The 27,320-nt window shown below is 41.4% G+C and overlaps 1 protein-coding gene across 8 annotated transcripts in view; it reads left to right on the plus strand.

The window, feature by feature from the left end:
- The window catches only part of FAM13A (family with sequence similarity 13 member A), a 113,400-nt gene that overhangs the window by 37,833 nt on the left and 48,247 nt on the right, over window positions 1-27,320 (plus strand). For 6 of the 8 annotated variants that reach the window (XM_072334062.1, XM_072334064.1, XM_072334063.1 and 3 more), the window contains exon 6: window positions 4,312-4,484. In XM_072334062.1, the coding sequence (XP_072190163.1) occupies window positions 4,312-4,484 (173 nt within the window). Of the gene's footprint in view, window positions 1-4,311; window positions 4,485-19,420; window positions 19,547-27,320 lie in introns of those variants that run through there. The other 2 variants (XM_072334069.1, XM_072334070.1) reach the window with 2 other exon arrangements.

The following is a 27,320-nucleotide window of genomic DNA, read 5'->3' on the forward strand; positions in this document are numbered from 1 at the left end:
TCACAAGTAGCACCTAATAGTTACGTACATTTAGCTGAGAATGAAGATGTATTCTAAATGACAAAGTAGCAGACTACAGCATATGCCCAGGGATGTTGGCTGACAACCCCTGGTTATATGTTAGCCTATCCTTTCAGAGGTTGTATGTAGTAACTAACAACTCACGACATAGGTTGAACCTCAACCAACCTTGCTGAGGCTGAGGCTGAATCTGATCTTTGTTCTATGCGCTTTGAGGCTGAACTTCACCAGTTTAAAAGGTTTCAGGAGACAAGATTTGCTTTTCGCTTCCAAGACTAAGACTTTTAATTGGGAGGTGGAGCTTGTTATGTATTTTCAAATATTTACTGGTTTCTCCTTCACAAACCAGCACAGTTAGATTTTGTCTGGGACAAACAAAATGCTCCTTTAAAACATGCCACAGCGTGTTATGCAGCAATTCATATGATCTGTTGATTTACTGGATAGATGAGAATGTCATAGGTGAGGTTACAAAATCTGATTGGCTGAAGTAGGAAGGGACCCTGGGGGTTCATCTTGTCCAATCCCTGCTCAAGTTCTCTATGTTGAACTCCACTGGACTCTCATCAGCCCACCTCTCCAGCCTGTCAGGTCCCACTGGGTAGTAGCATAACCCCTTGGCCTACCACCCTCTCCTTCCAGTTTTGTGTTACCTGCAAGCTTGCTGAGGGTGCACTCTGCCCCATTGGCCAGTTCATTAAAGCTAATGAGACTTCGTACTCATGATCAGGCAAATAAACAATGCAATCAGATTAATATTTGCTTGATTATATGGTGTTAAATCTGAAGAAGGAAAAAGAAAAACAACTAAAACATCATAAATCAAAAGTGAAGGACTGTGAGCTAAAAGTAGAAGCATGACATTTTCCAGAAGTCATCCTGAGGGAGGCAAAACAACTGCAGCAGAAGTTGATATCTGAAAGAATAAGCAGTGGCTGTTTTTGGTTTATATTTTAAGAACAGAAGCTGAAAAGATGAGAACAACTGCCTTGTAGTTAAGGATGGCCCTTACCTGGGCAATAGTGGCGTCCTTCCACACACAGCCTTTGTAAACCTCACTTGAATTTTCTTGATCACCGAATGGGTAATTACACAGATAATTACAAATCTCCTACAGAAGTCTGTACAGCTTGTAATATTGTGTTTCAAAATCTAACAGGTTACATAGTCTTTAAAACAAACAAACAGGGGAAATAAATAAATAAATAAATAAATCTTGAACTTGTTATGTACTTTTAAAGTGCTTTCTATTAGATGTGGGAGGAGGTTTTTCTTGGTTATCTCCAGCATCACCCAGCCAGCAACATTGCAGCTCATGAAATGACAGTGTTGCAGAAAAATACAAGATCTTTTATGCAGTATTGGTCTTTTTTTTTCTCTTTTTCTGGCATCTAACAACTATTAGGGTTGCCTTCCCAGTATTATCTTTATCATTAACAGTTTAGAATGTTTTTGTTCTGCAAAATATTTTTCTCAGTTTGTAAAGTATTATTTTCTTGAACTTCACTGCATAAAACATCTGTTTGTGCCAGACAGATCTCACACATCTCTAACAGAATATTTTCTCTTGAGAGCTCCGGCATCCAGAAAGCCTTTAAGTTGCTTCTATGTGTAGTTCTTTAATCTGTTTTGTTAGGAGCTCGGATTACAGAGGTCTTTGACAATGGGCAAGTCTTCCTCATGGCACTCCAGTGAAGCTCCACTGTTACCATAGCTGCAGAGGCAGCCTTTTCAAAGTCTCACTAAAAATTAGCATGAGGTAATGAATATTCTTACTTCTTGTTGTTAATAAGTATTCAAGGCATTACTTAAATGGATATTATTTATTTTATTTTATTTATTTAATTTTCAATACATAGGATGAATAACTCTGTTCAATTATTTCTTCTGCACGCATTTTCATATTGATGCAACTGAAAACAATTTTGTGCAGAAAGAAAGTACATGTCATTGTAATTTAGTTATAAAGTATCATTTTCACTCAGAGGGTGGTGACGCACTGGAACAGGTTGCCCAAGGAGGCTGTGGATGCGCCATCCCCAGAGGCATTCAAGACCAGGCTGGATGCGGCAGCCTGGCTTGGTTGTTGGCAACCCTACACATTGCAGGGGGTTTGAAACTGGATGATCATTGTGGTCCTTTTCAACCCAGGTCATTCTATGATTCTATGATTACTTGTAGGATATGTTGTTAGACAAATAACTACAGTGCTATAATGTTGTATGCCGAGGCTAGCAAAATACTAGCTTATCAATCATCTGGAACAGAGAACAGAAATAGTGTTTCCTTCCACTTATTAATTTTGGAGGGCCCTAGAAATGCAGTGGCAATCTTAAATTTGAATCTAATCTTTCAAACAGATTTTCTTGCACATCTTATATGTGATTGACATGTCTTCTTTAGGAAGTGCTTGTATCCAAACTGTCTTTTCTGCTAGAAGGTGAGTAGAATTGAAGACACTACCAAAACTATTTTTTTTTCCAGAACACTGGAATAGCAAATGGTTTTGTTTGTGTGTGTGGAATTCCCCAGTGTGAGAAAATCAGTGTACAGTTCAAAAGAAATGAAGAGTTTGCAGGGAGGGAAGTTGATTCATGCTGTTTGGTAGATGTTTCCAGTTTCCTAGCACTTGTTGCTGGGTATAAATACAATACCTGGTAGCAAAATTATTTAGCATTGTTAACTGTGTTCCTGAAATGAGTATTCATATACAGTATGCTCAGGGGGAAACGGCTGGCTTTTTGCTGCCCTCCAGTCTTCAGTCAAGCTGTCACATATGATATATTGTAGAAGTTGTTGCTTTTGCTTACATCCGTGTTTTTACTGTGAGACTACTAAAAGGATAGTGCAGGTTCAGTTTTTTTCTGTCCTGCTGGCTCACACCCAGGGGCACTGCATGGCTACCCTTTTGCCTCACCTTAGGACCCTCTGCTTTTCAGGAGCTCCATGTCTTGCTGATCATGGATTGCTTTTTTATGGCACTTGCTGTCCCGTGGTCGGTCTGACAGCCTCAGTTTGCCCCCTTTGCTCCATGAAGACATTGTCTTCCACTCTAAAACCACAGCATCCCTTTTGTTTGCAGTTGAGAGTCACAGCCTGGCATCTGCAGGCTGTGCACCCAGTTCTTGTGGTGTCAACAGTCAGTGGCCGCTACAGGCAACAGGGTTGTAGATTATTGCCAGAAAACAGATTTAAATATATATATATATATATAAAACCTTATTGTAAGGCTGTTATACAGAGGGTTCAGGAGTGTTCCAGAAAGACTTAATTACCATCCAGATGTATAGAAACTGCAACAGAATTAATTAACAAATGGATAATTGTAGGTATCAGAAGGCACCAGCGTGACTTGTTCAGAGAAAACAGTTTGTGTCACGTAGAAAGCAGTAAGCATGTGTTTGTGCATAACCTGTATAGTGCACTTCAAAATCTTTCCAAAGGTTTTGATAACATTATCTAAGGCATTTAAGGAAGCAGAGTTCTCATGAAGTTGGAGGGAAAGTCTTACAGATTAATAATTAGAACGCAATAAAAATAAATCTTCTCTTTCTCAGTAGAGAGGGATTGCCTGTTAAGTTTCTCAAGGATATTTAATGGAATTCATACTTTTCAACCTTTCTAATAGTGACCCAGGAAGAGGCTAAATACTCTGATAACTGAAAATGATTCAAAGCAGGAAAAATTTAAAGCTGGCACAGGGACTTATGGAGGCTCTTAAGATACTCCATATAACGTGAAAAAATAATGGGTGAATTTCTTTCACTAGATGCTAACTGCTGTCATAAAACCTAAACATTATATAAATTATTAAATGTAGGAAGCCCAGCTATAAATGCCATGTTCTGGCTACCTCCACAAAGATCATCAACACATAAAGTCCCCATCTTGAGAAATTCTCCTCTGGAGTATAAATTGATATCAACTTCCTTTTTAAAATGGGAAGAGGCCTTTAGTTTCTTTTACCTTCTGTTTATCTAGTTGGTGTCAAGTGATAAAGATATGAGAGTATTTTTAGTTTGTCTTCTGTGATACAGGAAACAAGTTTCCATTTATTTTATTTGTCTTCCTTTAGTCAATTTCACCTTTACTCTTATTCTTCCAATAGGCATATATTTATTTTTCTTTAAATAGTCTTTAAACAAGCAGAACTTTTGATTTATGTGTGTTTAATATCATTGGTTTGTAACTTGTCATATTTGCTGTTTGCACGCTGGTTGGGAATATCTTTCTGTTAGAGATTATCTGCAGAGGCTGCTGTTTCAGTTTTCTCTTTCTTTGCTTCTGTAGGTGACAAAGTCCACAAGGGAAGGATCCAGTCGAACACGCCTAGTGCCACAACCAGGCTTGTCAGTTGGAACACCTCAGGTCAGCCTCCGATTAACAGACAGTAGTTCATGTTTGAAGGAGATGGATTTAACAGATGAAATCTCCTTCGTTAACAGTGGTGCGTTTTTCTTCAGGTTAGTGCTTCTTTTTTTTTTTTTTTTTTTTTTTGGTCTTTGTATTTGTTTCCTTATTTATTCTGTAGCTGCATCTTCAGCTCTGAGTGCTTTGAACACATCATTTTTTTCCATTGATGCACACAAAGTCAGCATGGTGTGGTATAAGGCAAAATAACACGTGTGTCTCTGTGGAAGCACACATTCTACCAGGTCCCTTACAAAACTGGATATATGCTTTAGTTTGCCTTTCAGATATAAATTTACACTCATATGCGGGCAATCTGGTTAGTGAAGGAGGGTAGGGCCTATTAAATTCAGGCACTAGAAATGGCCCTGAGCACAAGATCCAACCAAAATGTAGATGTCTTCTATCAGCATTTAAATGTGTTTGATCTGCCTAGTTTAAGTTTTAGCAGAAAGCTGAACTTGTTCCCATTCTCAATGCAAAAAGGGATGGGGCTTTAGAGGGGGCTTATCTTTCTGACTGGGATGGTGTTCTAGATGTACTAGAGTTGTTCAGACAAGACAGAAAATAAAAGTGTGTCTATATCTGTCTAAAAATGTCTTTCAAAGACTGTGTAATGTATCATGATTAGATCTATAGTTTTGATTGATGACATTTTACCAATGAGGTGAACAGGTGACTGACAGTTTGATTTCTTGTGAAATTCTTCCCTGAACATCAGACTTAGCCAGTGTCTTTTCATCGTTCTCGGGATAATGAATTGAGTGTTTAATTCCCTTTCCTCTTGTGTCTAATGTAGAACATCAAGGAATCACGTTACTGTGGGAAATTGCTGTATGCTACTGAAATATGAGGTTGGCCTAATATGAGAAATAGTGCTATGTACGTGTCATGAAACATGACACCGCAGTATCTCTGCATAGCGAGGCAGAACACAAAGCAGTGACAGTGCTGCCAGACATGTAACTGAGTGGCTTAGCTGAGTAAGTGAGAGATGGTGTGCTATTCTCTGCTCTCCATTGTGTATTGTGAGGTGTAAAAGGAAATGAAGTACTAGAGAGGTGAAACAAAGGGCTGCTAAGTCTCATGTTTAGGAAGGTATTGATGAGCGATGTGTTTCTTGAAGTGTCTCAAAAAATTGTGATTCTTTTAGTTGAATGGTCCCCAAAGGAGGTTATTTGTTGTAAGAATTCATACTTTCCTGTCAGTGTGTTACTCCTCCTTAGAAGAGTACTGCTGAAGTTGGGGATAGTTGGACTGATATTGGCACAGGGCATCAACTGCCAAATGAGATGTCTTTGTAAGTAAGCAAGAGCTGACAGTTTCTGCGCTGAGTCCTCAGAATGAAAGATGTCTGTATCTCTAATTCTACCTGGGAGATGAATAAGCTGTAGAAAGTAATTCTCTTGTAATCTCATGTCGTTCAAGGACACTGTAGTTTTCTGTCCCATATCACAGTTCTGTGTGTGTTTATCTGTGGGTTGAGTTTGTATCTGCACTGCTGTTAGCTTCTAGTATTCTTCTGTCAGTAATCTGCTGCTGAAATAGGTAGTGCTTGCTGTTTTCTGCCAAAGTCTAGGACAGCAGATTATGGGACAGGACAAGCTGCAGAGGAGGAGGCCCTTGATCACCCCTAAGAGGAAGAGTAGAGAGAGGTCTAACAGAACTGGGTGGCAGGATGTCTGTTCATCCAAAACCCTGATTTCCTGGAGTGTATGTAGTGCAACAATATATTACGAGTGGTTTTAAATCTGTTTTTGGCAGTCTCATGTCTCTCCTGTGGAATCTAAGCTCACTGTACGATATTATCTAGTTATATTTCTGTGCAAGGCTATATTAGTTTTCACCTATTTCAGCGGAAGGACTCTGGCATTTGATCTAAACTCTAAAGTGCTTTGCAAACACACTGCTAGCCTTTGGGGGTTGGGGGGGGATCTGTTGCAAAGTACTAGCAGTTCTTAAATAAATGTTATCATTGTGTAATTATATGTAATTATCAGATACGTTTTAGTGAAATGACTGTATCTGCTCAGTTATCATATGATCTTTGTTAGAAAAGAATAAAGGTTGTTCTTGGCAATGATAATCTTTTGCTGTTTCATGAAAATGCTTGTGGTTTGTTCCTGTTCTGAGCTCAGATAGCATGATATGGGTGGATTATGAGGGGATGAAGGGTTATGATAGAACAGCAGATGCAGAACTCCACCTGTAGCAGGCTCACACGTGTAAAAGTGAGGAACCAACCACGCACAGGCCTGTAAGGTCCCCCCAGCAATAACTGTAACAGGTCTATCATTTTCAGTCACTTTCATTTGACATTAGAGAATAGATCTACAGGGAGAAAATGAGAATTCTAGTTGTTTAGCAATGTTTAATACTACTCATACTGTCTCTCAGTATGTGTTTTATATAGCTGACATTAAAAAGGTGTTCTGTATACTAAGTAGCAGCTGCAGTTGAGACTGTATCTTCTGGAATGGCTTATCTTTGTATTAGTGTTGAAAGATGCATTGTGCCTCTTTACAGGTATGATATTCTTCATTGTAGAAATCTTTTGAAAGTTCTGCTGTCACTTGAAATAAGAGAAATATCAGAAATATCATCGCAGAGCATAAAATCTGGTTTTGTTGTTGTTTTTGAGCAGAATAGGTAGAGTAACTGTATGTACCCAAATCCCCACTAGAATATAATGTATGTGATCTCTTGAGAATTACATTATTATAGCTGTGTGCAAAGTGGAAACTGCTAATTATGCAGTAACAAAAAAAAAAAAAAAAAAAAAAAAAAAAAAAAAAAAAAAAAAACCACACATACTTGTTTTTGAGCAAATCCCAGAAGATTAAGGGAAGAAAAAAAGAAGGGATAGGAGAGACAGACTGGGAGGAGCAATCTTTGTGAGTAGCCCTGCAGAGAAACACCTGGGGGTCCTGGTGGATGAAAAGCTTAACATGAGCCAGCAGTGTGCTTTTGCAGCTCAGAAAGCAAATGGTATCCTGGACTCCATCAGAAGAGGGTTGGCCAGCAGAGGCAGGGGGAGGTATGTTGTCCCTCTCTACTCTATCCTCATGAGCTAGAGTACTGTGTCCAGGTTTGGGGATCCCAGCACAAGAAAGAGAGAGTTGTTGGAGGGGGTCTGAAGGAGGGCCACTAAGATGATCAGGGGGCTGGAGCACCTCCTCTACAGACAGACTGAGGGAGCTAGGCTTGTTCAGCTTGGAGGAGAGAAGGCTGTGGGCTGACCTCATTGCAGCATTTCAATACCTACAAACAGGAGGGGAGTCAACTCTTTACAAGGGTAGTTAATGGCAGGACAAGGGGAAATGGTTTTAAGTTAAAGAAGGAAAGATTTAGGTTAGATGTCAGGGGGAAGTTTTTTACCAAGAAAGTGGTGAAGTGTTGGAGCAGGCTGCCCAAAGAGGTTGTGAATGTCCCATTCCTGAAGGTGTTCAAGGCCAGCTTGGATGGGACCCCGGGCAACCTGCTCTAGTATGAGATATGGAAGTTAGTGACCCTACCTGCAGCAGAAGGGTTGGAGCTTTGTGATCCTTGAGGTCCCTTCCAACCTGAGCCATTCTATGATGATTCTATGTGCCTAAAGGTTCTAAAGCTTCAGTACTTCAAATAAGAAGTTCAAATGGATTTTACTTCAGGATATATTAAGATTTAAGTGAATACAAAGGTAGGAGGTCCTCTTACAAACAGTGCTGTTAGCCTTTCATGCTAAAATTCATTTAACAGCAAAGAATAGTGAAAGCTTTTAGGCAGGAGGGAAAAGGCTTCCTGCAGACCAGGTGCGGGGTAGGAGATTGCTGATGGCAAGCTGAAATGGCTTTCCCAGTGCTTGCTCAGAAGTGCCAGAAGCTTGCTGTCTACAGACTTTTGTTTTCATTAATACTTTTGCCACAGAAGGGGCAGTAAAATAGGCTTTTCCACATAGTGGTGTTCTTGCATTTAATGGAGCTATATATGTCTTTGCAGTCCTAGTACTGTTTTCAAGGAGGATTTATCTGTGGGAGGGCACCCTGTTGTTTGCCAAGTTGTTAGGCCCTATGCATGCTCCCTAGGTGGAACTATTGATCTAAGGAGTGCTTACCACATACCTTACCTTACTGGTAATCATCAGGTGCTGTGAAATCTGTGTGTGTATGGCGGACAAACTGTGAAAAACACTCTGCAGATTCTGGAAGCTGAAGCACTAGAACAGCCACTGTAACCATTCAGTAAACAATCCACCTTCTCCAGTACCTTCTAGCCATCTCTCTGTGTGCCAAAGATCATAAATTCCTGTTTGCAACTGCAGACACAGCTGCAATGAGATTTGCCAGCACAGATAACCTTTGTTGGCTTTCTAACATGTGCAGATTCTCTGAGAGTTTTGTTTACATCAACCTTTTGTTCACAAAGATGCTTATATCTGTCCTGTGTTCTGCAAATATATTGATCACATGCTGTGTTGTCCTCCTTTAAATGAAGGGTGAGTTTGTGTACCCTTTCTGTGCCCTCTTCTTTACAAGACTGCATGTTCTAGCTGTTAATTGCTGTTATGAAAACACGTGTATTTGTACACTGAGAAGTTTGTGCTTACTATAAACACTTTCCCTGTTGGCTTTCCTTTTAGCAGCTGTGGTTTAAAACCAAGGCAAGCCAAAACGTACCATTATTCTCTGGCATGTGATAAGAATTTGGGTTCCTGTTGTTGCCAGAACAAATCAAGCAGGGGGGCTGGTGTTTGTTTAGCTGACTATTTTGGTTTAGGCTTGGGGTTTTGCAGCCTGCCATGGCAGTACATTCAGTCCCTATCCAAAGTAATAATTTGCCTTATCACTCAGGAGCCTTGCTGCCAGGTTTACATACATATGGGACTGCAGCCAAGACACACAGGATTGCCTTCTGAAAGACCCAGATTCTTCGAGAAAACTGCTCAGGAAAGGAACAAAGGTCTAGAGGGAGTTTGGTGGGGAAGTGGTGAGAGTGGCTACCTTCTGGATGGTTTAGCAGCAGCCTCTGGTGCACCCTGCTCGGTGCCCTTACTGGGGGCTTTTTCAGTGTAAGGTGTTTTTGCTATTTGTCCCTTTTTCTCTTTAGGTTGTGTTGAGTTAGTTTTTCCAAGCTGACTCATTTAACTTTGAAAGTACATTTGTCTCCACCCTCCTATGCAATCAATTCCCTTCTTTCTTGCATTGTGAGATGCTGGCACTAGGAACTGCATTACATAATGAGTTGTTAAGAAAAGCTTTCAGTTTTCTAAAAACACAGCCACAAAGACATGTGATTTATGTTTCTCTCCAAGGTAGGTGACTGTGAGTGGTGAGTCAGGGTGTGGTGTCAGCTCTTCCTTAGTTCTTCTCTGCTGCCCATGTAATGACAGTCACAGTAACATGTAATTATGTAGATTTTTTCCCAAGCAAGTCACCTGGGTGGATATCAGTTTATTTTTTCAAGCATTTGCACCCTGCACAGGTTACTGATTTAGATTAGGCTTTACCCATTAGGTACCTTCCTATTTATGTCATCATTTTATTTCTGCCACTCTATACAAGATTTACCTGGTCACAAATTATGGTTCGTGGGATGGAGAACATCTTGCATCTGATCCCCTGACCTGTGCTTCAGAAGTGGAGGTTCATTTTGGAAGCAGCAAGAATCATAAGCCAAAGGGCTGACCACTGATACATATAAAAAGCTCTTAAATGCCATAAGACATATTGGGGGGGGAAGAAGTTGTTCTTTCAGCTGATAAGCAAAGTGCATTAGCTCTTCCCATTTCTTGGGACAGCATTCAGCAGCCTTAGAAACCAGAAAATTACTACCATAAGTTCACAGTAATTGAGTAATGACCTGAGTTGTCTCTTAGTAAAAAAAAATGCTTCCCTTCACATATCTCAGGTATTGCCCTCACAGCTAGAAGGATTCTTTAGTTTGTCATCTTGTTCATTTCTTTCTTATCTGCTTTTGCAGTGACAAGAAAGTCCCTTCATCTCATGAAGCTGGTACCTGATAATAGTTCTTGCTATACAAAAGGAGTTGTTGGCAATTTTGAGGTCCTTTTCAAACACAAAGATCAGCGACCTCTCATGGGAAAACACACCATGGATAATAAGGAATTTAAGCCTGCTTTGGAAATTGTTTTGTCTTCTGTATTTGCATTTAAAAAACAAAACACCTGTCACTATCTTATACTAGTATCTGGGGAAAAGGTAGAACCTCTGCACTGTGGTTTTACATACTTGTAGTGCAGTGAGTGAGTAGTTCCCTTTGCTATAGTTTCTTCAGCCCATCTCCTGGTGTGCCCAGTGCATTGTTTAGCTGAGAAAGGTCATCACAGTGTGCCTCATTTCCGGTAGCTTTGCAGAGCAAGCAGTTTTCAGTCACCTGAAGCTGCGAGGTGCTCCTTCCTGTGCTGCCTCCCAGAAGGACTTTGGCCTACTTCCTGCAGCCAGGTTGCAGGAAGATCAGCATACCGAGGTCAGCACGTTCTCAACCAGGTTTGCTTGCTGTTGCAATTTCCTGGTTCAGCTCAAATAATTTTATATTTGGACATTGTGTTCAGCACGTTGCCCTGCATGCTGATGGAGTTCAGCAGTGACTTCCCATTACACACATGTATATTTTTAATCACATTGGTCTGCTTTCTGTTTAGTAAGAAAAGACTGGAGGTAGCAGGGCAGTGATGTCATTCAGTGCTCGTCACCTTGCTTGCATCAGTATCTGAACAGGTTCAGTGTTGTAAAATTCTCTTTCATGGTCAGTAGCCATGACAGATTTCCTTTCATTTTTTTTCTGCTGTGAGGAATGGGATTTCTGACTAACTGCTTATCTGCAAATTGCACTTTCTCACATTGGCTCAGTGCCCTCCTCCTGGCTTGAAAGTGCTGCAGTTGGAGGTGTGAAGATAGTTCTGTTTCTGCACTAAAGTATTCCTTGGCATTCTGCACGTGCAATTACTAAGCACTGCTCGGATGTTGACAATTTCTACTTTGACAAGACTGCTGGAGACAAGAGACTCCACCAGTGATTCCTTACTTCCTTTCACAGTCTCCAGGCTCTCAGAATGCAGTAGTTTTGAGTTGCATGGGAAAGGATTAGTATCTCATAAAGGTAACAATTTATGGTCATGCATTAGGGTTAGGACTCACCTTACTCTGTTGGGAGCACTTCTCCTATGCTTTATAACAGTTATAGATGCTTCCTTAAAGAAAAATTAAATTAAAATTAAAAAAATCAAATAAAAAAATCCAGAAAGCATTAAATTGGAAAAAATAAAGATAAAAATATGAATCAAGTGCTCACCATTCTGAGAGGGCTAGTGAGCATCATACAAAGTAATGGAAATGTCCTCTAAACTCCTGCTAGCATTCCACTTAATGATGTGTTTGATTTGGACAATGTAGATTTTTTTTTTCCTCCAGGTCTGTGCAGGTGAGTTCAACATTTGCAAGCTTATAGCCTTTCTCACGTTGTTCTGGGTGTTCCTCATACCTAAATAAGGGCTTACACTGAACCTTTTTATTGCCTTTGCTATCCACTCCTATCATTATTCAGACTGGCCTGCAGCAGAATAGGACCATGTTTGCTTGGGCACATATGGAGTGGTTAGTTGCAAAGCTGGCGATACATATGAGGGGTACAACAGAGAACTGTGCTGCTGGTAACATTACTTGAGCCCGGTATCATTGTATCATGCTGCACACAAACAATATTTCATGTTGTTTGATGTATGTGTATCTGAGTACAGAAAAGAAATACTGGATCTGAGAGAGCTGTTCTCCAGGCAAATGCAGTCAGGCTGTGATAGACCTGGTCAGAGCTGTCCTCTGGCCAGGATCTCTCTTGCTTTCGTGGTAGATGTGTCTTCCAGCTCTAGGCAGAGATCAGGTTATTCTCACCTATCTCATTCCATACCAGTAAGTCTCTTCTGCCAAGTCTCAGCCCAGACATCACTTCCTATCACCAGTCTTGCTTGCCAGAAAGGCTCTTGGGACACTTTTGCAAAGCGAGGATTCCTTTCTGTTATGTCATGAGTCCAAGAAGAGGAGTTATTTCTAGAAGGTTTTCTGGATGGTAACTCTTCCAGACTGCCTTCCTTGCCAACAGGGAAGGTTATTTATCTTTCAGTGAAGTAAAAAGCCACATTGACCAAACTTGAACTGTGAGGACTGCTCACCTGCTTTATTCAGCCTCAGCAGTTTGAGGTACCGTACCAGTCTGCAAATCCATCAGCCCCTCCCCTTCTCTCATGCATCATCCCAGCTGCTTCTTGGTCTTGAATTCACATTAATCATCTGACAAGAAAACAACATCCCTTTTGAGTAGCAAAGGAGGTTTGTTCCCCAATGAGGATGAGATTGCAGGCTATCTGGACCCTGGTTATAGCTCAGAAGACCCAACTCATTAGATTAGCTGAGATTTAAGGAAAAGCCTGCATTGAAAATAACATGATAGAAGATCAGACTTCTGCTTGTTTACTTAGTCTTCCACGCTCTGACACTTGAACTAACAGGTGCAAGGGAAGAGTCTACTGAACTGCTGTACAGCACACTTTACTGTGTTCCCACAGCACATTAGCTGGCACAGCCAGTCATTACATGGTGCTTTCACTGAAAACCCTTTAGGAACCTGCTCCCAGTCCTCCCCCTTCTACAGGATGGAGGCCAAGAAATAATTTCTGGGCTATCCCATGGGGAGAGAGTCTTTAGAACAAGCTGAAGCAACTGGCAGTGGGTGTGGCAGTGCTTACAAAGGACACTGCTGCTTAATGGAAAGCTGCCACAGCAGCTAACCCAGGGCTCCTGGGAGCTCGGGATGTCCCATTCTGTGGGAAATGTACTTACGTGCTTATCTGTTGGCTGAGGTGAGGAGCTCTGAGAAGCTTCTCATTTGCTTTCCTCCTTTTCCAGCAAGTCTCAGCAGTGTTAGTATGGGTATCCTTGAGTGACTAGTCCTTTCCTCCTCAGATTTGAAAGCAGCTTTTCATTGCAACTCTCTCAATTAGATAATGTTGTGGTAGAATGCATGTAAGACTGTGAAAAGTATATGTTCTACACTCATTATTTAATACTTTTAGTAGAAATCATGGATTTTTATTTTTTTAAGAGATTTTTGATATGGGTATTTTGGATTATTTAGTGGAATAGTTCTGTAACAAAGGACCAAACTATCACTCTTCCTCATGAATTATACCCCTAGAATCCCATATTATATGAAAAAAAAATTAGTCACAGAGATGAGGACTAAAGTGATTCCCTTTACTTTGACAGCAGACACTAATGTCTGCTATAACCCCATTATTTTCTCATCCCTTATGAATGATGGCTGAATAACTGTCTGCAATCTGTTGCTGATATTGAGCTCTTTTACTCTGTCTTAACTGACTAAAAAGCCCAAGGGAGAATCCAGAGAAACCACAATATTAATTGATTATATATTAAAATGTGCCAGAATGTTCTCATAATTGATAGCTTTTGTCTCATTTGAAGAGAAATAATGGCAGCAGAATCTGTTCATTTATAGTTTTAGGGTCAAAAGAAAACAAAATAAAATTCCAACAGGATTTCTGCAGGTGAGAGAACCATGGCTCATGCTGAATTGATTGCCACCTCAATTCAGTTGCTGTGGTTGCAGTGTAACATTTATTTTAGCCTTTCTTTGTCCATTCTTGATTCTAAAATTCCTCTTGGTAGAAAACTGTGTTTGATAAATTGTGTCAGTGTTTAGTCATCCTCGCTGTTTAAAAATGTCTCGTTTCTTGTCATAATTTGTCTATCCTTGACTTCCAGCCAATGGATCTCATTCAACTTTTGAGTGGTAGTTCAAATATTAACATTTCCTGCCTGCATACATGGTCTGTTTAATTTGAAAAGCACTAAATGTGTGGGCGTTCATTTTTGCATTCCCTTTCTGGGTTGTCTCTGAGCACTCTTCAGGTTTTCACAACTTGCTTGTGAATGGGAATTCCTGAACTGATCAGAGCCTTCATTAGCAGCCGCGCTAGTAACAAATTAAAACAGCTTTGACAAGTGGCCGTCCATGTTGATGCATACATGGGTGACATTAATCTCTTTGGTAAAATAGTGACTGAGAGCTTGTATGGAAATGCTGCTCTAGCATGATGTTGTATCCCCCAGATAATGCTGAGCATTCCTCATCCCAAATTTCACTCCTATATGGCTGTACCAAAGCTTGCACACAGACAGAACCATCAGTATTATGTTGTGTTTCATTTTTGTTCATTGAGAAAATTAGTAGGCAAGATTGGGCTGGATAGTAACCTTGAAAATTCAGTTAGTACTCACTTTCAGAGGGTTGCCTATTCAGTGGAATTTATTTTTGACAGACTAGTTGCTCTTTCTTCCTATTCCTGCACTTTTTCCCCATCTGTGCTCTTTTGGACAGGGTTTATTTAATCATCTGTCTGCTTTGTTTGGACATGAAGAGCTACAGTTTCCAAATATGGTTTTTATTTACTTGTGTCTTGCTTGTTCCATATGTGCACACAAATCTTTTGGTTCTATGGGAAGTTTTCCAGAGTATTTTGCATTTGTAATTGCTGTTGTTTATATGCACAGATATTCTTAAGAGAAAAATGCATGCATTGATACAAGCATGTGTGTGTAAACGGTGGCACTTTAAATTTTGAATCAGTGGTATTTTGAAATGTTCTTTAATTTTCAGCCTGTTGAAGATGTGGTCATATCTTTGCTTTTTTGCTTTGCATTTTGTGTTTCTGCAAGGGGGAAGTTATTAATGTACCTTAGTAAGCACTGGGGCGGTACGTCAGTGGCATTAAGCAGAACTCCTGCACCTTAAATAATTTATGATTTTGTCAGGCCAGGCAAGATTTTTTAATAATAATATTTAATTTGTGAATGACAGTGAAGTGAGCCAAGGGATAACTGCTTTTCAGAAGGCAGACACAGCCACGTCTTCATAAAATCCATTACCTAAATCAGGTATATTCCCAGTCTTTGCTGATCACAGATTCTCTTCTTTTGTTGCTTTATATGCTGAGGAAGTTACTCATTGTGCAGCAGTGTGTGGAAAGGAAAGAAAGAAGAGAAAGAAATTCTATAATGGTGATAGATTGGACACTTCCCTTCCAAATGTGTGCTCATTCATTGATAACAGAAGAGAAAGGTGATTATTCATCTTTAGTTCCAGCCAGTATATATTTTTTTCTTTCTTGAATCTCAGTAATAAATCTTCAAATCAAGTGGTGTGAACCCAGATGGTGCCTTGCCCAGGTGCTGAAGCATAGTGGCATGTGTTGGCATTTGGTGGAGTTTAATCGTTTTTATTATTATTTGTTGTCTGTTTTCCTGAAATAGTCAAAGTACATTCGGGAATGTAGAGTCCATGGAGGAGATGCTGTGCCTATCCTGAGACCATTGTGTCACCCACCATGCTTACTTTATTTTCTGGAGCATGATTTTCTGTGGTAGGATGAGAACTGCATAGGAGTGGCAGCTCCTTTCCGTAATAAGCATTTGATGATACACAGTTGGGTTGAGTCCAGGTTTAAAAGCCTCCAGTGGGGATGGAGAAGGGTATGTGGCTGTATCCTCCATGTGTTTATTTGGTGGTACCATAAATAGCCACTGCAGTGAATTGTAGCTGCCAACAAACGATTTTGGCTTCCTGAGCAAGCAGTAGGGATGTAAGAATTGCATACAACTTACAGAAGAGGCTTTGTTTTCCATCTTTGACATGGGAAAATAGATTTAATGAGTATGTATAACCAAATCCCAAACAAAATGTTGCACAATCCGATGTTTCATATGTGATAATCCTGTTTGAATTATGCAAGAGGACAGGGGGAAGGGTAGTAATCTTTACCTATGTCCAGTAGCACATTGGTTTTGGCATCAGAACATCTGCAGAAGGAAATAGAATTGCTTGGAGATAAGACTACAGTGTTCTGACAGCTTTTGTCTGCTTACTGTGTGCCACAAATACGTTGCTTGTGGTCATACACATCAATGGCACAAATGAAGTATTAAGGAGTTTTGTGCTGTTTCAGCAGGGTGGCAGATTCAGAGGGAACTGATGCAAGGTGATGAGCACTTTCAGGCTTCCTCCTGCTGTTTGAGGTGCAGGTAGCACTGATGTCATGAGTGGCTGGCCTTTGTGCCTCAAAATACTTCTTAACATTTCACTCCCTTTGATACTGAGAATCTTTAATTGTAATACTTGCAGCTCTTCCAGAGAGAGTTTTAAACCCTGGGAAACCAGCAATTCTACCAATAGTCCAGCAGATGCATTTTTCATCTTTGGTCTCCTTGTTTTTAATGGGTATTGAAGTTGCATGCCTGTGGGTGTGCATGGAAGGGTCTGCTACAATACTACTTTGTTGTGATGTTTTCATCAATATTGAAGATGCAAATAAGGAAAGAGGATAAATGGAATGAGAGGCAGATTTGATGGTGTTGATGGCACAGAGTGCACTGACCAATGTCATTGTTCTCCCAAGGCATCTGGTTGATCTTAGCATAGTGTCAGGAACTGACCTTCACAGATGCTAATTCATAAATTAATCTTTTTGGTCATTACAGTGACTCTTTTTGCTAGTGAATTCTTTGTTGTAGATGTTAGCACTTCTAAGTTCATTTATACGAGCAAGTCACATGGAAGTTGAAGCAAAATAGCTAAGAAATAAACTGAGAGCACAGCAGCTATCAGAGTTATCTCACTTGAATTTGTTCAACAAGCTGCTCGAGAGAACCCTGCTTCCTTCCCTATGTAGATGAGTCCTTTATTAAATGTGAATTCTTTTTTATTATTATTTTTTTTTTTGTTTTAATTGGCATCCTCATGGTAACATTCAGTTTACAGGAGTGTAATAAGCTATGAATAATTCTGAGTATATAAAAAAAGGCTGGCCGAGAAGGGAGTAATTTGATTTATCATCAAACCGTGAAACAGTACAAGGTGCTTTTGTTTTATACTGAAGCACTTTTGTCTATCAGAGTAGAATCTTCCTTGCATGATTTCAGTTGCTTAAGCATGCTTATAGCACTTTTAATTTAACAGGAAGTCATGAAGATATTCATTTAATTGACACAGATAAGAGCAGGCCAGATCTCTGATGGCAGAGTGCTTTATCAGCATCGCTCAGTTTCCAGAAAAAAAAAAAAAAAAAGAGGGGGCCCTGTGCTGTGCTTGGCATGACCATGCTGCAGCAGAACAGGCTTGTGCTGAGGCAGTGGACAGAAGCATTACTAATGCACTTCTTCCAGCGAGCCTGCTGACAGAAGCAAATATTAAACAGTTGAGCATACTGAAGCAGAGCCACTTCTCAGTTGACCTCTGTGTTTCCACTCCATGCCACCACTTTCTGAGGCTGCAGCTACCTGCTGCTTGTGCAATGAAGATACAGAACACTCCTGCCTCCTGCTGAGAAAGGACAAGATCTGTTAGGCATCCATGCAAAATGTCCTTCTGTTAATCTGAGAGTGCCTGTGGTTTCTCTAGAAAGCTGCTGTGGCTCTCGCATCATTCTCATGACCTACATCTGTATGGAAATCATAAATGTACAGGGACTTAGCTCTTGCCGCAGCTTTCCCCCAAACCAGTGCCAGTCTTCCCTGGTCTGGCATTGAAGGCAGGTGTGTTTTTAATATGGACTTGAAGTGTAGAAAGTTGGTATGCTTGGCTGTATCGGAATTAACCACCGGGCTTTTACCACCTAAAATGTCAAAAGGATCCATTTTCTTGTGCCTCCTCATCAGTTTGGGATTCTCCCCTGATACTGATAAAATAACACTGTTTGGCAGTAGAAGTGTTTGCTTGATGCTAGAGAAAGTTGAAGGTGATTCCTTGGATTTTTTGGGCAGAGGAGGTTCAAAGGTTAAACTTAAAACATTGGGTATGTCCCTTTAGAATCCATCATATATCTCAGTGCAAGACCTTGCAGATTTTTTACTGTGTGTTCTCCAAGGCTGCTACATCACAGAAGAACTATTGTGTAGTGTTCTTTTCCACAAATTTCTACCTGGTAAAATGGTCTGATTCATTGATTGAGAGCAGTATTTGGTCAGCAGCCACACATACAGAAGAGACAGTAATTCTTGAGGGTGTCCCACAGGGAACATCAATAATGTAAGTTCTGCTTCTACAATGCTACCACTTAATTTCAAATAGTAAAGGAAGCATTCTCATACATTCCTTCAGTGTGTGTTGGGATTCATCAGACAACTGCTTCATAACAGTCACACTCCAGTCGTACCTCCTGCAGTATAAAGAAAGGAACACTACAGCCACAGAGCCCATAAATGCCTACACATAGCAAACACAGGAACAGCAGCGTGGCATGGTGTGTGCAGAATGCTGCATCCATGGGCCTCCTGCCCTCCTGAGAGTAGCAGCCATCTACTGGGGGATACTCATGTGCTTGGGGCATGATGGTCACATCAACTAACATTGATACCCAAGCTTTCGGTGGTGTTTTTGTTAGAAGGCACCGTGCTGTGGTAACTAGGCTTCAGCATGGGACATTTCTTGTGTATGGAGAGAAGCCAACGTCATAAATCTTTAGAATAATGTGTGTATGAGTTTGTTTTCCTCTGCAGTTGTGTTCCATGGATCAAATCTGTAACAGCAGTGCCAGCACAGCAGCTCAAAGAGGCGATTGCTGCTTCGGTTATCGGGAGAATAGGAATAACCCAAACTGTGATAACAACACTCGTCTCATCAGAGCAAGCAACTTATCCCCCTCCAGGATACGACATTCACACAGAGCTTCTCCCCCCGGTACTCCCCCGGGCAGAGGCCCGCATGCAGGGCTGGGGCGAGGCCCATCCCGCAGGCAGCTCTCCCACCCACGCCGCAATGCAGCGGCGTTGCCAGGCCCCGGTCCTTCATGCGGGCCTCGCCTCGCCTCCGCCGGCGCGGTGCCACCTAGGGGCCGGCCCGGCGGCAAGCGGGGGACGGACCGGGCCGCTCCGCAGCGGGGCGGGCTTCGGGAGCGCCAACCATCTGCCGGCGGCCCCTCGCCCCTCCCCGGGGCCGGGCCGAGCCGCCGGCTCCCCGCGGCCAGGCGCTGCGGGCGGGCGCGGCCGGCAGAGCGACGGTGGAGCAGCCCCATGGCCAGCATGGCCTGCGAAGTCATGCCCCTGCAAAGGTACGTGTCCGGCCGGCTGCGGGGAGATCCGGCCGTGCCGAATGAGTCTTGTCTTAGTGAGGCGCAGGGGAGAGTGCGTAACGAGGGGCTGCGGGCGTGAGAGGCTCGGGGTGCCCGCGGCTCTCCCCGTGGGGCTGCGCGGGATAGGCGGTCCGGCCCGGCGGAGCCCCGGGTCGCGAGCCCTTGAGGTTCTCGCACACGTAGCGCGGTCTGTCTGTGCGTCGAAAACACAACAGAGAGGTTCGGTTTTTGGAAGAAAAGGCTGTTTTGTTTCCCCGGCGCTGGGACACGCCTCTCTTCAGCACCAGCTGTGAGCGCCGAGCTGCGCCGGCATGTGCCGTACGAGAACGGATGGCTGCAGAGGGGTGCTGGCATGGCAGCGCCCAGAGCCATCCCAGGGCCGGGGCATAGGGCGCCGGGCTCTCACGGAGACCCTGCATGGCCTTCCGATTGCTCTTTTACTCCTCAGCATCACGCAAGCCTCTGCCGCATGCTGAGCACCGATCTCTCCGCAGCCTGCAGAGCGGGTCGGTAAGTGCTTCGGCACGCCTTTTCAGCACCACGGCCGTGCCGTTTCGACAGAGCCGTGAAGTTGCTGTTTACTCGTAAAATAGCAGCTGGAATTGCCGCCCGAACTGTTGTTATCTTGGTGTCCCCCGCAGATGGATGTGGAGAAAGTCCGTTCTGTGGGAATGCTGTTATGGAGTTCCATGTTGATGACTGCAGAGGAGCAGAAATACAGTTCAGATGTCTTAAAGAAGCAGTCATAGCCTATCATGCCTATTTGCAGGGCCAGCTCACATCGTATTTTTAACCATTTTGTGTTCCAGATCCTTTGGCTTCTATACACAGAGGCAGAAGAAGTGGTTGTTACCATGCTCCCAGGTGCATGTATTCAGCCCAGGGGGAGATAAGTTTCCCAGGGCAGCCTTAATTAAACACTGGGGTTTGTTGTTGCATGTGTTAACCCTTGATCAATTAGAAACGAACGCTGCTTCGAAAGTGAAGATTTGTATTAAAGTTTAATTGTGTTACAGAGTTATCAGGACTTTGCAGCTAAAAAGAAACAGATTTACACAACTGTCTTCTCTTTTATCTCTTTGATTATTTTTAGTATAAGTACACTGTACTTCTAGCAGCTTTTGTTTTGTTTTGTTTTTGTGGAGGTGAAGCACCCCATTCTTTCTCTTAGAACATTGTCTCCTCCTTGCTGAGTGCATCCTTTTGCTGTTGAGGAGGTTCTTGCTCTGGGGCTTTTTCTCTGCTTCAGGAGGGCAGATCCTTGTCAGTCACTATGGTTCCTTGAGACAGGTAGGCTACTGCTGCACTGACAGCTGGCTGTGCACAATGCCCACTGCCTGGCTCCAAGGCAGATCTACCACGTTGTCTGTAAGCTGTGAGTCTGTCTACCTGAGAATCACATCGTGTGCTTGCATAGAGCCATGTGCACTATACCATGTCATTTTATTCTTTATATAGACGCCTGTGGAATGGCACATGAAGGGATAGGGTAGCCAGCTGCCAGGGAGTGACAATAGGGCTTCAGGGTTGTGTTTCATTGCACAGGAAAAGGCAGAAGGCCAAATGTATTGAACTCTTTCCTGAAATAGGTACTATGTTGCCTAAGCACTGTGAAAGGTACCCTAAGTGGCCCTCTGGTTGTATTCCTGATTTTCCAATAACCTTTCCACCAGCAATTGTCTCTTTTGTTACTAATAGATTACTGTGTTTTCCGAATGGCAGCTAGCTTTGTTTAATAACCTAGATTCCTAGTTAGAGCTTTAGTAACACTGTTAATGTGTATTTGAGTTCGTTTACTCTAGCTCAGCATATTGCAGGTTTAACAAAAGCCGTGTGAAGCTGAAACCTGTGGCTGCCTTTCCCAGTTGCACTGTCAGTTTCTGTAGGAGATAAGAATCCAGGTACGTACTGAGGTCTTGCTTGTGTCCAGTGCTTCTCCTGCTTTGCACTTTGCTCAAATTGATGGCTAGGAAAAATGAAGCCATCACAAATGTTTCCACATTGTGCATCTGATAAAAGTAGGGGAGTGTGCCTGGTCTGTTTCTCATTTGTACAACAGCAGTTGTCTGCATGAGCTGCCTCGTATGCAGCCAGCGTTGGGGTTGTGGAATTCACCTAAGTGCTTTGTCTCCTTGGGCTCTCTCACAAATACAGAATGTTTTAGCCTGAGAACGCATCTCTGTTCCACTGCACTTTCTTTCATTTTGTAGTGAAGACTGTATTCTTTCAAACAGATTAGGGAATATGTCTGTGTATAGAGCTGTATTGTAAATAAGTCTGAGCCTTTGGACTTTGTTATCACTTTCTTTCCAACGTACTTGGGGTGTTTTAGAAACACCATTGAAGTATGTTCTGGAATTACCCCTGCTGAGAGTGGAGGGAACTTGTCAGGTGTGTTTGCTTGGTTTTCTGGTGGTATAATTAAGAGAAATTGGATCCAGTGGTTCTCATCTTCATGAATGAAGATAGTAGCTGTAGCCTATGACAAAATTCTGTATACATTTTTGGCTTTCCAGGCTGACCTTTGATCAGTTGGGTTCTGGCTTTTCCCAGCTCTGACTTTGCTGTATGCAGAAACTTGTGGGTTTTCCTGGCACTACCAGATGGGCAGCAGAGGGGCCTCTGGCTGAAAAAGGAAACAGACATGGAATTTATTTTGTTTTATGTTTGCTTCTATGGTGGCCACTTGATTAAGCAAGAAAATGTGAATATTTACTGAAAAAAAAAAAAAAGAGCTGCTAGATAACTTTATTTGAGGCCTGTGAGCTTTTAACAAATAATCCTGGAACAGAAATCACTGGTTACCTGGTAACAGTTCTTAACCATTATAAAGAAACAGGTATGCATGCATCTTGCAGCTTTACACAAGAGGTGAGACTTTGGCTGGTATGAGCCTTCTGCTTCTTTCTGGCCCATTTTCTAGTTTTATTCTAGTGAGGACTGCTGCCAAACCACAAGAAGAAGAAAAGATGCTGCCCTGTCTTTCATAATAAGCCCCAACTAGTTTAAGAAGTAAAACAATAAAAGCAAGCTGTTTAACATTGACGTCATTTTATAAAAGATAAACATATTTGCAATCCAGGAGGATAGTGAGTAGAAAGTAATTATGCAAAATTATGCTGTCAGGCATTCCCTTGGATTCAGATATGTTAATAGAAATGTAAAATCAGCCTCTTGCTTGCAGTGGCATTTATAAGCGAGAAATTCTGTCTGTTTTGTCTTGCTGTGGGATAGCCTGTACTTCCCTGGCATTGCTTCAGAGTGAGATAGTGTGTATAACATGTCTTCAGTCCATTTCTTTTCAGTTCAGGCTATGTGCCTCAACCTCATTCCCTCCTCACATACAGACTGCACAGGGTTATATCTGTGGACAATGTATTGTATTGCCAGTGCATATGGCTATACTGCATGTTAGCTTTTCCTGCATTTGAAATCTCCCACTCTAGGTTTGGGTACTGATGATTTAACTTCAGCTGTGGCAAATAGAGTAAGTAGAGAACATACCTCTCAGATGTGTGACAGAGTGCTCTTTTGTATTCACCTCAGCTTGTCTCTATAAAATAGTAATACTGGCATGTTGAATGCCAGATAAAACAGGACACAGAAGCTCATGCTTTTTGCAAGGCTAAGAGGTTGTTTTCCACTGCTCTGCAGTCACATTGCTCTACTGTGATCTTACCATGATCTCTCAACTTGATTGAGAAGCCTGATGAAGAAACTGAAGATACAAGAATCGTTTGGAGATCAGTGTTTAAATAGTTATTGGCTGTCATAAGGAAATGGTTATACACTTTTCTTAGTGCTACCCTATGGTTACTGTATATTGCATTTCTCCTCCCTCGCCTTCTGATTAAGGGTGGCATTGTTCAACAATTGATGGTAAGTGCTGCTTTTAATGATGACTGTCGTGTCACTGCAGTGTTATCATATGTGATTAAATTTATGGTTACTCACTCATTAGACATGATCTTATCCTTCTTTTGCGTGACATGCCTCGGCACTCGCTTAATAGCAGCAAGTAGCTTATATTCCCTTCTATTTCCCATGTGCAGAAACATTACCTTTTACCCACTGCTGTGAAGCACAAACTATGGGTAAGTCAGTCTAATGAAAAAATATGTACGCAATAAATGTTCATGACACATTCAGTCTTGGATTTATCACAAGCTTGAAATAACTTTTATGGGAAAGTAACTTTGGGGAGGGGAAAAAAAATGTTGAAGAATGCATGAATAAGTGGAGATGTTCAGCAGAATGTACTTCTGTGACCTCAGAATTGGGTGTTCCTTTAAGTTGTTTTTAGTGTTGTTAATGCTGAATATCAAAACCAATAAATAGATAACATTGTTAAAATCCCTCACAATTGCAAAAATGGCGCGTCTTATAATGCAAGGTGGCATGGTGGTTCTGAATGGTGAGAAGAGGACAAAAAGTTTCAAGTTGTAATAAGTGACCCAAATTTAGCCTTCCTTCTCCTCCTCTACGTTATCTTCTGATATCGTTAGTAATTTAACATCACTGGATTTTCAATGGCCTTTTGATCGATCACGTTAAAATTAGAAGCAGCAATCTAATTGCCTGAGAAAAGTATTCTCACTAAAAAATAATCAATTTCTTTTGAAGTCCGGAATTGTTGTAGCACAGTTAGAAAGAGCCATTCCTTTATCTGACTTTTGAGGACAGAACAAATAGAGCCTATGGCAGGGCTGTAGGAAAACATGACCTTGGCTGAGTAGCATAATCCCGCCAGTGTCTTGGCCCTTCATCTCTGGTGCAAAATGTTGACATTTGAGTCAAAGTACATTTTCAGGGCTGTAAAAGTTACACGTTTTTTTATTTAACTAAATGCCCCGTTTAACTTTTGAAAAGAAATGCAGGGTAGGAAAGCAATATTTGCTTTACAATAAGAGTAAGGCAGTGCCAGCAAATGAGGATGGAAGAATTGCTGATAATTAGGAGCAAGTAAAATAGGGCTAATAAAGCCCTGTAAAAATAGGGCTTATTGAGGGGGTGATGGGGAGCAATCAACAACCTAGTTGTTTATAAAAAGTCAATAAAGCCCTCTCTAAAATCTGTATTTGTGAAGCTGCATGAGTCACAGGGGGTGGGGGTGGGGAGGATGTCCACTGGTTTAACTGTTAGGCTTCACCAAAGCTTTCCTGTTTCCTACTTTAGAGACAGAAAGGATGCCTTGCATAAATGCTGTCAAACCCACAGGCCTTAAAAGCCTAAGATGAGCTAAGCAAACTGGAGGATGATACTGGCATTCTTTCCAGTCTGACAAACTTTTCTGTTAGCTCACTGGGGATCACAAACATAACAATATTACTCCATTAGCAGTAAAACAAACTTTTAAAGAAAGTAACCTCTATTTTCTTTTTCAATTTAGTAGGATTGATTTTTATTTTTTTTTAACTTCTTGTTTGTTTTAGCAAGAAGGGAGGTTTTTTTGGTATCCATAGTAGTGTGAGAAATTGATCTCCCACGTACTGCATAAAAGAGCAATCCGTTTTGGTTTAATCCCTTCACTTAGAGGAGCTGTATTTATGTCTGAGAAGAAGGCAAGAGCTATATTTGGCATTCACCTGCCTGGCCAACTTAGCACTGGTAGTTGATAAGTTAGCTGATGTATTTCTTTTTCAATTATTTTTTCCTTTCTCAAGTGTATTCAGTGACTTCTGGCCATAAAATACATGTTTTTAAAACAAACAAATAAATAAGTTACTTCTATAAACCTGCTTGTCAAGTGGATCAATTCTTTACCAGACATGGTAGGTATAGGAGGTACACTTCTGAAATAATTTGCATCCTCCTTACTGTGGACAACTGACTTGGTTTTACCAGGTCAGATGTTAGGCATTTCTTTCTGCAAAGGTAACCAAGCATTTCTTTCTGCAAAGGTAACCAAAGATGAATTACACAGCCAGAGTAAAGTACAGGTGAATGCAGAGTATGACTTAATGACTTGGCATTTTCTCTTGAAGGGACACGGTGCGTGTTGGAAAGGTCTATCCAGTAGTACTAATAAATCCCCTTTAGTACAAGGTGCCTTAAAAATGAGCAAGCAGTTGTTTCATTGTTGGTTTATTATAATAAGCATTGTGTGAGTGATGATGAGTAAGAGTCCTGCAAGGAAGATTTTAAACCAATTTCTAGTCTGTTTATTGCATAATATCAACTGATGATCATTTATGATTCATATCTTTTACATTCTTGTTTGCTTCCTTGTCTCTTATATCACAAACTATGTGATTAGATATACACAGATTTAAAACCTTTCACACACATTTTTAATTCCTTTCTTAAAACTTAGCTGTGCTTGTGTGTATAACATAAGCACGTCCGTTTATTATCTTACAACATTAATACTTAATTATTTCATAAAGTACATTAATCAAAATGGAATCCTTGTGCAGTCTGTGATTGCAGTAGGGCCTACTGATCTAACATCTTACTGGAGGGATTCTGATTGTGGAATAGCTGGTTAAATTATGTTTGTAATTTACACAGCTCTAATCTCCCAGTTTGCATAGGGGAGTTGCCTAAGGAGTATGAAGTTAGGGAAAGATGCTTGGGGTACATTGTTGTTGGTGACTGGGGTGGGGGAAATGGATAACCTGCTTTGCTTGGATATGTAAGGTCTTTTTAAGTTAAATCTTATTTTCTTTTTCTCAAAAATCTGTATCTTGCTGATTTCATCCCGGATGCAGCTACATAACTGCTGCATGTATAAAACTGTAAAGCACTACAAGATTATGCGCAGCTCTAATCACTATCAACCATTGGGAATTTTGAAATTCGGTAATGTAAATGAAATTGACACTTTCTGTCTTGTCTACAGTTTCTCTCCCCCTCCCCCGCCCGACCTTTCCCAACCCTCAGCTAATGTTCGTAAGGTACTTATTGTTCCTCAGTTGCTTTGTATGCATGGATAATGATTTTTGTTTAGCTTCAAAATACCTGAACTTTTGGAGCAGTGATCACCCTTCCTGTGGGGGAAAAGGAAGGAAGGGCAAGAGGTTTCTGAGTCCCTGCTGAATGCTGCTACTACATCTGATCTGTTATGCAACTAGTTCAGAGTATGACTATAAGGAAGTTGTTTGGGCTTTTTCAGTATCATTGTGTTTCTGTGACTTGCAAGTTAATTGCAAACCATGAGACTCAGAAGGGTTTTTACCACGGTAAAGGGTATTTGCTGTGGATATGATAGCAGCTACTTGTACATGAAACAGCATTTTCTGTGGTTGTTGGGAGTTGTCTGGATAGGTAGAAATCCTGATGGCTCTGTAGACTTTTCTCCAGATGTGGTTTATTTTTCATGTTTTATGGGCACCATTATGACTTGCTTACATTCAGATCACAAGATCAACCATTGCCATGAATTTAGCAAAACACTTACCAGCAACTTTGTGAGTTTAAAGTGGTTTTAAAGAAAAATAAAATGCTTTTTATATTCTGTTTTTGCTAAATTAAAGAGATCGTCTTATGCATACAAGTTGAGAGAGTGCATGCCATCAAGGGAGAGAACCTGGCTATGGAAGAGGTTCCTACCTGTGTCCATGTCATCTTCTGGAAAGCAGCCCTGTGGGGTACTTACATGCTCTCTTCCCTCCTCCTCGGCAGTCTCAAAGTCATAACTATTTCTCACAAAGATCCTCCAGCCATTCCTTAGCTTTTGGGCAGGCCACTATGCCGCCCTGGTTGCAGCAGCTTTCAGCCTGCTCTGACCATCATCGTTTCTCAACAGCAACCA

The sequence above is a fragment of the Excalfactoria chinensis genome, chromosome 4, assembly GCF_039878825.1.
Source record: "Excalfactoria chinensis isolate bCotChi1 chromosome 4, bCotChi1.hap2, whole genome shotgun sequence".
In the NCBI taxonomy this organism is placed as follows: domain Eukaryota; kingdom Metazoa; phylum Chordata; class Aves; order Galliformes; family Phasianidae; genus Excalfactoria; species Excalfactoria chinensis.